This window comes from Struthio camelus, chromosome 1, assembly GCF_040807025.1.
Source record: "Struthio camelus isolate bStrCam1 chromosome 1, bStrCam1.hap1, whole genome shotgun sequence".
Taxonomy (NCBI): Eukaryota; Metazoa; Chordata; class Aves; order Struthioniformes; family Struthionidae; genus Struthio; species Struthio camelus.
In genome coordinates, this window is record NC_090942.1 from 39,008,240 (window position 1) to 39,021,992 (window position 13,753).

The following is a 13,753-nucleotide window of genomic DNA, read 5'->3' on the forward strand; positions in this document are numbered from 1 at the left end:
TCTGTTGGACTGTAAACCAAAACTCTCTTTCTTAATGCAGGGTTGCGTGTATGTCAAGTGTCTGTCTCCAGAGTATGCTGGAAAGGCTTTTAAGGCATTACATGGCTCTTGGTTTGATGGTAAGAAGTTGGGGCTTCTAACAAAATAAGGGTAGAGATGGCAGAGGGTGGGGGGCAGTTGGAGTCTGTTGAAATGGCTTTTTAAGTGTTTTATATCTGAAGTACCAAGCAGTAACAAAAACAACTGGATCTCTTTAGTAAATGTAATCCGTATCACCTGATAAGAGAGTCTGTGTAATGACATATTTTCTGTTACATCCTAAAGCGAAATGTAATAAATATCCTAAGCTAGTAGATCTTTGTTTTCCTGTTCCTTTGCCTTATAGGAAAGCTGGTAACAGTAAAATACCTGCGGCTAGATCGATATCATCATCGTTTTCCCCAGGCTCTTACTTGCAACACTCCCCTGAAGCCATCAAACAAACACATGAACTCTATGTCACATCTCCGTCTTCGGACAGGCACAGCTAATTCTCAGGGAGGTTCCTGAGAAGACTTTCTACAACTGCTAGGACTGTTACTGCAACAGGAAAATTCCTGTTTGGCTGCCGTCTTCCTTTTTTAGTGCTTTTTGTATGTGATACTTTAATGGATTAAATAAAAGTTTTGAACGTTCCAGAAATCTTGTTTCCAAAGGGACTTAGCAATGAGGCAGTAATACTGAGCTGATGAAAAAAAAATTGCTTCAGGAAGTTTGGGGGGAGGGAGGGCTATACTAAATCAATGCATTTAAGTTTTGCATGAGAAATACCGAATTCATTAAACATTTTCAGATGTGGTAACTGTATTTTTGCACCAAGAAGTGTTTTTGATAATACAAAAGCATGGAGAAAAGACAACTTCCTGTATTTCCATAGTTTCCTGTGAAATAATCTTGTGGGTATTTTGTAACAACCAACCTACAGTTCCTGATGGTGAGTAACTTAAAAATATTTTTTTCAGTCAATATTAGGGTTTTGTTGCTGTAAAAGAATCATTTGCTGCAGCTAAGATATGGGGAAGTTAACCTGGCATTAGTGGTTGCATATAAGTGTGAGGGGGAAAACAAGCTGAATGTGGATATATACTGGGTTTTGTATATAAATTGTAAACGCTGGTGGTGGCAAAAATGGCTGTGTTATGTGAGGATGTCTGCATAGAAGCAGTGAACAAGCTTCCAATTTTATTCAAAACCTAATGTTTTATATGGTTTTGGCTGTACCATGACAAGAGGCCAAACACCTTAAAGTGTTAGATACAAGTTAAATATCTTTTATAGGTTTTATATTAAAATACCTGACTATGATTTTGTGTGAAAGGTCTGATACCAATTGTAATGAATTCAAATTTGTGAGCAATAAAGAAGCAATTGGCAGATACTGGAAAAATATTTTGTGAAAAGCTGTATTTATTATTACAATTGCCAGGGCTGTGACAAAATACCATTGGGATTAAATGACTTTCCCAATACATTTATAACTCGTTTTAATTAACCAATTACCTTTTAAAACTTTAACAGGTACATGCTTTCTTGCAACAATTTTGGCTGATGCAAACTAGAAATAATAGCAGATGTTCAGCTGACAGTAACTCTTGTGATTCCAAGCCTGTAAATTTATTAACATTTACCCAGTAACTACAAAATTGTTGCTGAAAAGTTTAGTTGCAAATCTTAGACTATTGGCTTTACTAATGCCCACTCCTACAACACAATTTTAACTAATTATCCAGCTGAATATTCCATAGGTGGTGAGACTGAAAGTGCACCAGTTCAATACATTTTATTGAAATTCACTTTATTTTGTAGATATGATGGATTTGCAGCATGAACTTGCACAAAAAATGCACGTTTTTCTTATGGTTAAGTAAACATGATGCACACTATTCTGCAACAGAAAATCCTATTGTGCCTTACCTTTGTGCTTTTGTGGGCACCATGTTTATTATTGGAGAGTTTGCTAACCGAAAAATTTTAAATTCTCAGTTTTATGTCTCAGATGCTAATGAATGAGTATATATAATATATAATCAGCCATGCAGAATTCTACTTACCAAGAACAAGTACATATTTTTGATGGGTGAGTAGATTTTGTGCCAGGTCTGGTAGATTTTGATGAGTTTTACTATATACATATATGTATAATATACATGTATATGTATTATATATGTATATAAACTAATTTTGTTGTATTTGATGTGCACCATAGTGATTTGTTAACCTGACCTTAGTGACCCCATCTTGTGACCTGTTGCAAGAGTGAATGTAAAAATAGTTGTGGCATTTTAAAAGGTCGCCTTTTGATGCAGATGCATCTTTCTTGCTTCTAAAATATATTTCTTGTAAACACTGTACATTTTATTATTGTAATATGACTATTATGCAGCTTATTTTACCTAAAAACTGTTAAGTTGACCAATATCCCTTCCTGCAAGACAGATGGGAATGTGTATAATACTCTAAACATTTGAGGAAAAATCAGATGTTTGATGTAATTTGTCACCCTGTCATGTAAAAACAAACAAAAAAAAAACCAAAAAACACTGAAATTAAAGGTTTATTAGGGGTTTTTATATGTGTTTCACCTTCTAGATTTTTTTTTTTTTACTTGAATACTTGCTTTCATCCAGGGGTGAGGGGAAAGAGTGATCTTCATCATAGCCACCTTGTTAGGATTTAACATTGGAATAGGTGGTACTTTGATTTAAAAAATGCAAAACGGAGCTTAAGTGGTGTGTCAGCCTGAAACTTGGGAGTATAAATACTTGGCATTTCTAATGCCCAGATCAAAAATACCTTGATTTTAAAGTCCAGAGGAGGCCACAGCTCTTGACCCATTGAAAGAGGGAGGTGAAGAATCCTTCCCTTGTGTTTTGAGCTTGTTAACTTGTATTTTGAGATAAAGCATTTGATGAGAAAGGCTCTCTGTGATAGAATGGGTAGGAGGACTACTTTCCATAGAAAACATAGTAGTGGTGTAATGACAGAACTACTACTGTGTTTTGGATGGTTTTAATGATGATTCTTACTGAAGGGCTGCAGGTGGGAGTACCAAAGCATGATGCATGAGACTTTTAATGGTATTTTGTCTAGCTCGATTTTAGCCCTTTGGCTGGGGGGGGGGGGAGGGGAGAGGGAGGAAGAATTTCACAGGAAGTGAGGCTCTTTCTGAGGATGTTTCAGCGCCTGTCTCCAGCTAATGCGTGTTCCGCTGATGACTTAGCGCAGCCGCTCGCTCTTCTGGCCCCGAGTGGGAGTGGGCCCCGGGCGGCCTCGCCGCTGTCGGCGCAGTCAGGCAACGGGAGCCGGAAGGCGCCCTGCCTCGCTCCAGCTCTCGTGCCTCGCTTTTCTCGCCCCCTCCCTTTTAAATGTTAAAGGGACGAATCGTTTAAACTCGCTTTCATTCAAGGCAAAGGGCCAATGATGAGCTCAGGGGCCTTAAACGCGGCGCCGGGGCCGGGGCCCCTGCCCGCCTCCCCCCGCTGCCCGGCCGGGGCCGCCCCGCGCTCCCGGCTCTATGCTCATATTTGGCGTTGCCTGCCGGTGCCCAGGAATTTCCCGTCATGCCTCCCTCGCCGCCGGGGCCCGTCACTGCCATCCCGGGGGGGGGGGGGGGGGGCCGCCGCGGCCGCTCGCTCCCTCGGGCCTCCCTCCCCATGCGCGCTGCTGCGCCGCCGCTGCTGCTCCTCTCCGCGCTCTTCCTGGCGGCCGCCGCAGGAGCCGCAGGTAGGAGCCGCCGCCGCTGCGGTCGGCAGCCCGCCCGCCTCTGCCCCGCGCTGGGGCCGGGCCGCGGCGGGGAGGGCGGGCCGGGGGCTGCGGCGAGGGGCGAGGGGCGGAGCGGCCCCGCGCGCGCTGAGGGGCGCGGGCGGCCGTTGGCGCCGGGCCGTTGGGGGGTGGGGGGGGGAGGGGCTGGGCCGCACCTGCCGCGCGGGGCCGGGGCCGTGGGGCAGCGAGGGGGGCGGCGGGCAGCGCCTCGCCTCAGGCGGCAGCTTGTCGCCAGCAGCCGGCGGCGCCTGCCCCACGCTCAGCCCCGCGGCGGCAGGGTGCCCGCCGCGTCCCGGCGGCTGGGGGGAGGCGTTATCTGAGCCCGCGAGAGGCCGGTAATGGATCCGCGGCGGCGGGAGAAAGCCGGCTGGGTGCTCGGGCTGCGGGCGAAGCGGAGGAGCGCAGGAAATTAGTCGTGTGTAGAGACGCGCAGAAACGCTGCCTTGCCAGACAGAGCAGCAGAGAGGATACGCGGCGTTCAGAAGGCGTTTTGTACACCGGGGCGCCCTCGAGTGGGTTGCTCGGGATCATCCCTTTCTGTGGCCTGAGAACCGGACGTCGCTTACCTTCCCGCCTCGCCTGATAAAGTTTTAGTGTCTAATAGAAAAGACTATTCTCCATCCCTCTTCAAATTTCTTAGGCTTACTTTCATCTTTTTTTGCGCTGCTGGAATGTCCTTGCGCCGCTGTATCGCGTGGACACACCGATAAATTAGGAAGACTGTAGGTTTTAGATGTCTTTCGCGACACCTATGTTGTTGACTTGATGCAGCAGTTCTTGATCAAATAAATACTAGTTCAGTTCTGTTAACTCTCACCCGCTTGGTAAATTTAGCTTTATGGATCAGAAGTAGAGCTTAAACTTGACAGATGCCCTCAGAATTTGGTCGTCGTTCTCTAGAGGGAGTTTAGCATGCTCACTCGCTGTACTACACTGCTAACAAATACAGTAGGTGCAAAGGGCAAAGTGTAATTTATTTCTTACTGTCTTCTTTCCCAGTTAATATAGCTGTATTTGGTACATCTTAATATTCCTGGAAACAGAAATGAAAGTTCAGGTAATCTCCCTGTGATACTTGACAAGTTTGCTACAAATGCTGGCTTTTCTGCTTCAGCTGGCATTCTAGCTATTATCTCCTTAGCATAAAGACTGTCTGAAGGCACAGTGATCTCATGTGCAGGATAACTGTGTACTAACAATAGAAAAATCTAATGATGGATAGCTATAGATACCTGCTATGTTAGATACCTGCTGTTATCCAGTAACAAATACTAGATATTTGTAAGATTTCTGAGCTTGTATGCACCTTTCAAGAAAGCACAGAGCCTTATATGTGCCATGCTTTCAGTTCTTTCTCTTTTAAGCGTCCTGTTTTTATAATCAAAATGGTTCTGAAAGTGTGCTGTTTTGAAAGACATCAGAATGAGCTATCTGCAATAAGTAGATATTTTGCCATACTGATAGAGCTTGTTTATGGCAAGCCATCTGTAAATGGAAGACCCGGATCCACTCCCACTATGGCATAGTGCCATTTAGTTTGAAGCCAGTGTTTATTGCTTAGAATTTATCTTGTTTATGTTCTTGTCCTCGCTAAATTGACAGAAGTGCTTGCAGTCTTATTTGCTGATGATTCCCAACTTTTTATTGCACTGCTGCGTGCCTTTGCAGTTTGTCATGATTCCTTGTCTGCCAAATTTGGTTGGTAACAGTGCCCTTTAAGTCTCATTCTGGAAGTAGTTTCCATGTGGCTTGTCATCCTAATCAGATGCTTGCTCATAGTTTCTGAAAGAATTGCCCGTGTTGCTGTAGACATGTCTTATTTTAGAACAACAGAATTTGTTGATTGTCTTTTTTAATTTATGTAGGGAGTCAAACTCAGTGAATAGCTTAATCAGGATCACTAAGTAATCCTATTGTTCTTAGATGAAAGAACATTTTTGGATAAAATTCTGCAGTGATTTCTCAAAACCACTAAAGTTAGTGGAGTTAAACTATGCATAATTCAGTCCAGAATGTGGTCTGTTTTTCCTTTTCCCGTCTGATGTTTCTTGGATCTTTACAACGCAAATTTGAAAAGACCTTTGAGGAGGAAAAAAGAATTGTGTTTTTCCCCCAAAAGTGCAGTCTTTAAAAATGTTGCCTTTGTATATGGGGTGATGTTTCTATATTTGGTAACAAAGTCATATAAAGCAGTTGATCCTAGACAAAAATAAAATCCCTTGACTGAATGACCTTGCTGATTTTTCCAAGAGATGGTGTTTAAACAGTCTCACAGAAGTTTAGTTAGTATAGATTTTTACATTTACATGTCGTAAGAATTTTTAACAGCTGTTTGAGAAGGGAAACATGCACATGAGGAAGATACTGACCCTTTGTCCTGATATGTAGTGGAGGTATGAGAGGATTTTGTTTAAACGCTTGGATTTTGTCAGCTGCGCCAGGTAATACTTATTTCTGTGTGATTGAAAGGCCAGTCTATTTATTACATTGGAAAGGCTAGAAAATGAGATTTCATTTTCAGGTAGATTATTAAAGGTTTCTTTGTTATGTTATCTGTTGTATTTTAGAAGATGGGGGAATGTGAGGGAGAAGGGGGAGAGAAGAGATCACTCTGTTAAGGATGTAATCTTCTCAGCCAGCTTAAGAAGTCTGCCTGTCTGCATCTAACTGGCAATCACTACAAGCTAGCGGTACAGTAAAGCCATCCAATTCTGAGACAGCTCAAGTTGCGTAATTCCTCATTACAGAGCAACACTTAAGCAATACCCAACATTTGTATTAGTAGTAGGTAGAGAATATGGCTCTTTATTTATTTATTTATTTATTTATTTATTTATTTTGCAATAAAAGCTTTGACAGCACCCAAGCTACTAATTAACTCACTGTGGAGGCTTTAACTGATGGGGAGGTGGGATAAACTCTTAGCCTAATTATAGCTCAGTCTAGCCATGAATTGTTTAAGGTTTCCTCAAGCCAAAAATCCCCCAGAAAAATGGAACCTCAAATTCCTGGTGTATTTATGACATGTGTAAGAGTTAAAGTGGAATAAGGAGGTATGGATTTAAGTTTTCCCTCAGTAACTCTGAAGTTAGCATGCTTATTTTGGAATGAAGTCTGAGGCTAGAGGGATATAGGGTTTTTCTTGCTCTGGAATAGTTCTGTGCGTACATGGAGTTATTTAGAGGCAAGTCCCTCTACCCAAGCCAAAGATCTTTAAAAGAGAAAAAACAAAAAAACCTTGCCAGCTTTTGGGGCGTTCTTTTTTTAGTGTGTCATAGAGTAAGAAAGAGGCATAGGTTAGCTTTCCCTTCCCTTGCTACTGTCACTTTTACAAGATTGTATAATTATCTTTTGCAGTACTTCATTTGCCTGGAAAAGATCTTAGGTTTTCAGTAAACTATTAATATGTATTAGCTACAACAAACCAGCAAAATTAAAGATTAAAGTCCTCCTCTGTGGAAATCTGTGAATGCATAACCAGCTAGCAGTGTTTTAGAACTAATTTCCAATCACAACCCCTTAGGAAAAGGAAGGGAGCACATATTGTGTCATTAACTTCTATTAAAAGATGAAGGATGTCATTGCAGGTTTTAAAGGGGATTTTTGTGTCTTCTCTCTGGAAAGATGGTGATCCTTATGTTTTGTCTGAAAACAAAGTACAAAGAATTCTTTGGGAACCCCATTTATGATGAGGTAATTGTAAATTATCTACTTAGCTTCAGCCTTCTAGTTCTCATGTAACAACCTCAATTCCCAGAGCATTTTCTGAAAACCACACAATCTAGCAACTGTTACTGGAAATAAAGAAGCTTTTCTTAATAAGGACTTTAAGACCTGAAGAACTGAAACAGTACTAGCCCAAAACAGACAAAAGCAGTATTTAAACTTAGAAGGTGTTAATATGATTTTGCTTTCTTCATAGACTTAAATTATAGTTCAACATTATTTTGTACTATGATTAATAACATAGGTCATTTTTATTTACAGTGGGCAGTGGAAGTGATCTTTCCGGTATGTTTTGTATTTAAACATGATTCTACTTTTGAGTGTAGTACAGACAGAGTTTAAGGACAAGACTACTGTGGAGCTTCTCAGCTTGCTATTCCCGTTCTGTAGCATCCAAGCATCAAGATTAATGATTTATTTGACCTGTAGGCAGCATTTCAGCAAAACATACGTAGTGTGCTAATGCATTGATTTTTTTTGGGAAGCAACAGAGAATAACTTCATGCATGGCATTTGGAAGTACTTCCCCAGGGAATCCTTTAGCTTTGTGTTTGCCAAAGCAGGGACAACGCCTATGAGTATCACCTGCTGGAAAACAAATCAGTACTACCAGGAAATAACAATAACACTGGTGGAAAGTGACCACCAAATGCCATCAATTTCAGTCCGACTGCACAATGAAAATGGAAAAAAAAATCAACGCAAGGAATCTTAGAAGCTTCCTGAGGAAGTTATCTGTGCCAGTCATAGCCAAAAGAAAACAGTCCAGAAAACATTCAGTCTGGCAAAGAGATTTCCCCATTCTTGTTCTACTATATTTGCCAGCGTATGGTTCTCAGGGAAATTCACAGGCTATGCTGTGCCTCAGAATGCAGTCAGGGAAAGGGTAGGCAATTTTAACCATTTGTACTTTTCAAGCATCTGTGAGGTTTGTTGCCAGGGATTAGATTCGCGTGGAGATGCCTCTTCCAATTCCCATGGCACTTATTTGACGTTATAGTGAATCTGGCCATAGATTTCCTGAGACTGGTTCAAGAACATTGTGGCAACACAAAGCAAAGCATTGTTTAATGTAAAGTTACTGTACTGTACTATAAGTCAGCTAAAGAAAAGATTGGTTAAGTTTGTACAAGCGAGCTTTATCACGAGGATGAGATTGTTGCTGTCCTATGTCTTGCGGGAAGTCTGATATGGAAGTGTAAAATCAATGCAAATCTCTCATTGTGTGTCCTGATGACATGCAGTCATAGTCCACACCCGATTCAAATCAAATTTATACTTTCTGGTGCTCCAGCAGTATGCTGATCCAGCATAAATGATCCTGCAACCAAGGCTTGCAGATCAGATTGGTTAGGCTTCTGTTATTTCCACACTAACAGCCCCTGGCAGCAGCCGCAGGACAAGTTTGCGGAAGGGAAGGAAGTAAAAAAAGGAACAGAGGCTAGGCTGTCAGCTTGGGGACGCACAGAAAAGTCAAAGTGAATCAGCCAGGTGTGTGAAGTTAGGGCCCTGAAATGCAGATACAGAAACTCCCAATCACAAATAAAAATGATTTTGGTTATTTGTAGCTTAATCATCTCTGCTTTCTAATAGCTGCAGGAAAAGAGAATGAGCACTGTTGATCAGAATCTTAGGAAACGACTACTTTTTATGGGAACTCTGTTTTTAGACTGCTTCTTTAGAGTTTCATACTTTTTTTCAGGATTAAAATCAGTGTTTCATTAACTGCTTTGTATGTACAGTGGAAAGATACTCTGCTGATGGTGCACCTTTTAAAATCTCTTTTTAACAGAAGAAACAAATTTTCTATGTCCACGCTTGTTCAATGTGCTCTTGTTTTCACTTGAAACCAGGCACACACAAGGGAAGTGATTTGCACTGACTCATGTGGAGAGTTAGGGGCTCACTTTGGAAGGGAACCACCAGGCACCCTTGGTTTCTGGACTCCCACAGAACCCAGTGTCCCACGTGAGAAACTCGAGGCAGCTTTGCTGCTTGCCTGTGAACTTTGGAGAGGTGCAGAAATATTTTAGCAGTTGTTCCATGCTGGGTAAGATTACAAAAGATACCTTGCAGTGTCTCTCAGACACTGTCCTTTAAAATGTGAAATACGGTAGTTGTCTGGAAAAAAAGGGCCCTTTTTGTTGCTTTGTTACATACAGAGTATAGAAAAATACATTTTATCTAAAATATGACAAAATCAAGAAATAACTATAGTAGTAATATAAACAGCCACTGTAATAGCTTTGTAATGTGGTACTATTTAAGACAAGATGCAAGTTTTCAGAGCATCCTCTTATCTCCCCCACTCTTGTAGACTAAACATTTCCAATTCTTTGAAAGTTTTTGAAGAGATTAGATTTTTCTGAACCACTCTTGATTTTTCTCCCTCCTCTGTGTTTCTTCTCCTGAGTTTCTTCTATATTTATGCCCCAAACCAGAACAGTAGTCCAGCTGGTACCACTCCTGAGGAGAGCAGATTTCCCTCAAACCTCTGCTATTAGGTATTATGCTTCTCTTTTTAATAAACTCCACAGATTGTCATTTGGCTCCCTTTGCAATGGTGTCACATTGTTGACTCAATTTATGGGCGTTGTAACCTTAAGATCTTTTTCTGCAGGACTGCTGCTGGTTACTTATTCCTCATCTTGTTTCAATGGATTTGATTTTTTTCTTTCATTCCAAATGTGGTTTTTTGCCCTTGGCTTTACTGAGTTTCATCTTACTGATTTTTGGCCATTCCTCCAGTTTATTGAGATCATCTTGAGTTCTGTCTAGTTCTTTAGAGTGCTTCACATTCCTTCTAGACTGGTGCCATCTGCAAATTTTGTAAGAGTACTTGCTGTTTTTTCATCTTAGTAAGAGAAATGCTGAATAGTACTGGACCCTTGACAAATCACTTAAAGTGTTCTCCCAGCTTGATAATGAGCAATCGCTTGTTTCTCGGAGTGTGGTTTTCCAGTTATGTACCCACATTACAGTACTCTAATCTAGAAGGAAGGTGTTTTTCTAGTTTGCTTATGAAAATACCGTTTGGGGCTCTGTCAAAAGCTATATTATAGTTGAGATCTGTTGGATTTACTGCTTTCCTCCTTTGTGTGGAATGGAAGGAAAGAAGAAAAGTACATTGGCTTGATGGGATTATTTTTTTGGCAAATCCATCTTGGCTGCTTATTGCTACATAGCCTTATTGCTTATTGCTTCATTTGCCTGTTTATGGATTATTTAATAATTTGTTTCAAAAGCTTTCTAGATGTTTAAGGTGGGCTCATAGTTCACTGATTACTTTTTCCTTCCGTTTTAAAAAATGGACGTTATCTGCTTATTCCTGAGCTTTTGGTATTTGCCTTTCATAAACTGTCAGAGGTACTTGCTCGTTTCTGAGTGACTGCCTCAGCTTCTTTCCCAACTGCTTTAGGGTAAGCTTCATAACCTGTCAGGGAGGAAGTGGAACCCCGTAAAAAAGGCGGTAGACACCTGATAGCTGCATCATCCAGGAATATAGGTGATTCAACGTCAGTGTGACTAATTTCTAATAATAGTCTCATATTTATCTAGATAAAGCACCTGCAATGTCAGAGAAGAAAGGCAAACACTCTGGGAGAGCAGACCATGCTCAATGCACCGTTTGTTGATAGAAAAGTAACAGGAGAAAAATGATGATCATTCCAAGTTTTATGCAGGATTTGTGTGATAAATGCTTCCTGAGTAGAAATTCAGGGACATTACTTTTACGGAGTACTCTGGGGTCTTTGAGGAGAAATGGAAAGTTTTTACTCAGCTTTTGAGAGAGAAGATGAGTCATTTCCAGCATCGTTACTGTCCTCTAGAATTCTGACTGTAGGAAAGGGAAGATTTAGCCCGAATGAGTCTTTAGTCTTTGATCAGAATATGAAATCAATACAAATCAAGTCTAGAACAGAGCCAGGTATCAAGCCTGTGACATTGCAGTGGGAGAGTTATGTGGAATTTGGAATGGACGGTACTACCCGTTATTCTTGTGATTCAAATTTCTGCCCGTCCTATCTTGTTTGATGCAGATCAGGGCTATTCTGTGTCATGGGTTGAGATGCCCTTGAGCTGACTCTGCAGAAGTCAGCCTTGGACCTTGGAACATGGCTGATACTATTAGAAACTTTCACAATGCTCATACCAGAAGCTTCGTAAAACCAAGTACTGCTAAACTTCTGGACAAAGAGCCATTGAGATTTCAAACATCTGTGGGGTGGGGATTACCTATTCCATTCTGCTAATCTTTCTCCCTCCCTGTTCATGTGATTTGTTTGCGGGGGCAGCGACCTATTCTTGGAGTATTTGCCTCCTAAAGGAACAGGCAGTGAAAGGCATTGCTTGGGAGTCCGTGGGACACCCTCCTTCTTTCCCACAGTCTGTGCTCCCGGCTCCAGGGTAAGTCTTTCCTCAGGACTGGGCTGCTGCCCTCCCTGACCCACCCCTGCAGCAGCCCGGTTAGACCCCAGCAGTCCCTTAGGGAGCAGCTTTGGGGCAAGGGAAGGGAAGAGGGGCATCTTGTGAGTCCAATCTCTGACCCACCTTCTCTGGAGTATGAGCAGGGACAAGTAACCCTCTTAGCCTTGGAAAAAGAAATAGGGGGCCAAATGGAAGCTCAGCGTAGTCTAGAGCAGGACCAGGCCGCAGTCTAGTAGAAGACTAATACCGGTTGTGCTTAATTTTGGTAACAACTGATACTGCGTAGTAAATGCCTGTGATACTAGTATGTCCCCCCTTGCCTCATCATCTAGTTCGCTTCTTGATCCAGAAGCGGTGTATCTGTGTTCATGTAGCATTACCCATGAACAGACAAACCTTTGTGAAGGTGGATATATGGCTCCTGGCTGCATTTGGACTCCATGTGGACTGTCTAGCACAGAGACCTCTGCGCTCTGCTCCTTTTCATAGTCCTTTGTACCTACACACTGAGAACCGCTAGAGAACATGCACATGCTGGACCGTGGCTTTGACCTCTGTGTGATAGCTCCTATGTGTAGAATGAGCTATTCATGTATGCTGGCATAAGTGCTATGCTTTAATAGCATCTATTGAGCCAAGTTTGAGTGTGTAACATGTATATGTTTATATATATAATCCAGTATATATTCCTTGTGCTGCCATTATTAAGACATGCTAAGGTTGAGTATTCTTACTGGGAATGAGCTTTACTGATAGGAACTAGGGACAGTGCTGCCTTCTAGATTTTTGCCAAGGATCAGTATTTATTTACTGCCTTCACAATTTAAACATAAAATATCTAAACCTACCTTTTACAGTTTATGGCATTTTTACATGCACAGAACTTCTTAAGACCCTCCGTATTTCCCCCCAATGGTTATGGATTTTTGGGTTGAAACATGCAGCTTCAGCAGTTTTGTTGACAAGACGGTTCATTGCAGGTCTTGGTGACTGTCATGTCCCACTGGTGTTTTGTGAGCAGAAAGATCTGTGCAACAGAGGTAGAAAAGTTTGAAGTCAGTCATTGCAACTACTTTAGATGATTACCTCTGTTGTTTCTTGAAAAACCTCTCAAATGTGCTGACATGGAAGGTCATCTAGACAGTCAACCCATTTTCAAACTGGTAATCTGTTGTGTGTGCTGCTTTGTTTGTATTTGCTTGCAAAGAGTGACATTTGCAGATGGACTTAACTGATCATAGTCCTTCGTTATGGTTTATTTATCCATTTTCTTATTTGTTTGCTCAGGCAACTGCATAAAATTTCCAAACATCTAGAGAAGTTTTATCTGTGAATGTATATCTATCCATTTAAATACACATGCCAATGTATGAGAATCTTTCTGTATTTTTATATCAATACTGTAAAAGTAACGTACCAAACAGATAGACTTGTAACCAGTAATTCTTAGAAATATATATATTAAAGTGGAAGGACATACAGCTGATACATCTTGTGTTGTTGTATTTTGATAAGGGATGCTGAAGGCTTGCTCGTTCAGCATTGAGATACATTAAAGTAGCCGGTCAGAACAGCAGTCTGGTACAGAAAAGCGAGGAAGCTGCATGAGGCATGGCTGATCCGCTAAGGAACTTCTAATGTGTTTGTGTGGTTTGTGTAAAATGTGAGGACCAGGAGGAGAGATAAAGACTCACAATGTTTAAATGGTAGGGTTTTCTTTTTTGGAGTGCAAGTGGGGCAGAAACAAACTGCGTTTTGGGGCAAGGCTTAAGTCCCTAAGAGCAGGCAGGCTTGTGAA

At 41.5% G+C, this 13,753-nt stretch overlaps 2 protein-coding genes across 3 annotated transcripts in view; both read left to right on the top strand.

The window, feature by feature from the left end:
* Nucleotides 1–2,609, top strand: part of LEMD3 (LEM domain containing 3) — a 49,917-nt gene extending 47,308 nt beyond the window's left edge. The window contains exons 12-13 of the mRNA XM_009671775.2: nucleotides 41–119; nucleotides 386–2,609. Of these exons, the coding sequence (XP_009670070.2) occupies nucleotides 41–119; nucleotides 386–549 (243 nt within the window). The 3' untranslated portion in view covers nucleotides 550–2,609. The remainder of the gene's footprint in view (nucleotides 1–40; nucleotides 120–385) is intronic.
* A 1,024-nt stretch (nucleotides 2,610–3,633) lies between these two features.
* Nucleotides 3,634–13,753, top strand: part of MSRB3 (methionine sulfoxide reductase B3) — a 95,231-nt gene continuing 85,111 nt past the window's right edge. The window contains exon 1 of one of the 2 annotated variants that reach the window (XM_068934797.1): nucleotides 3,634–3,762. In XM_068934797.1, the coding sequence (XP_068790898.1) occupies nucleotides 3,693–3,762 (70 nt within the window). In that variant the 5' untranslated portion in view covers nucleotides 3,634–3,692. The remainder of the gene's footprint in view (nucleotides 3,763–13,753) is intronic. The other variant, XM_068934765.1, reaches the window with a different exon arrangement.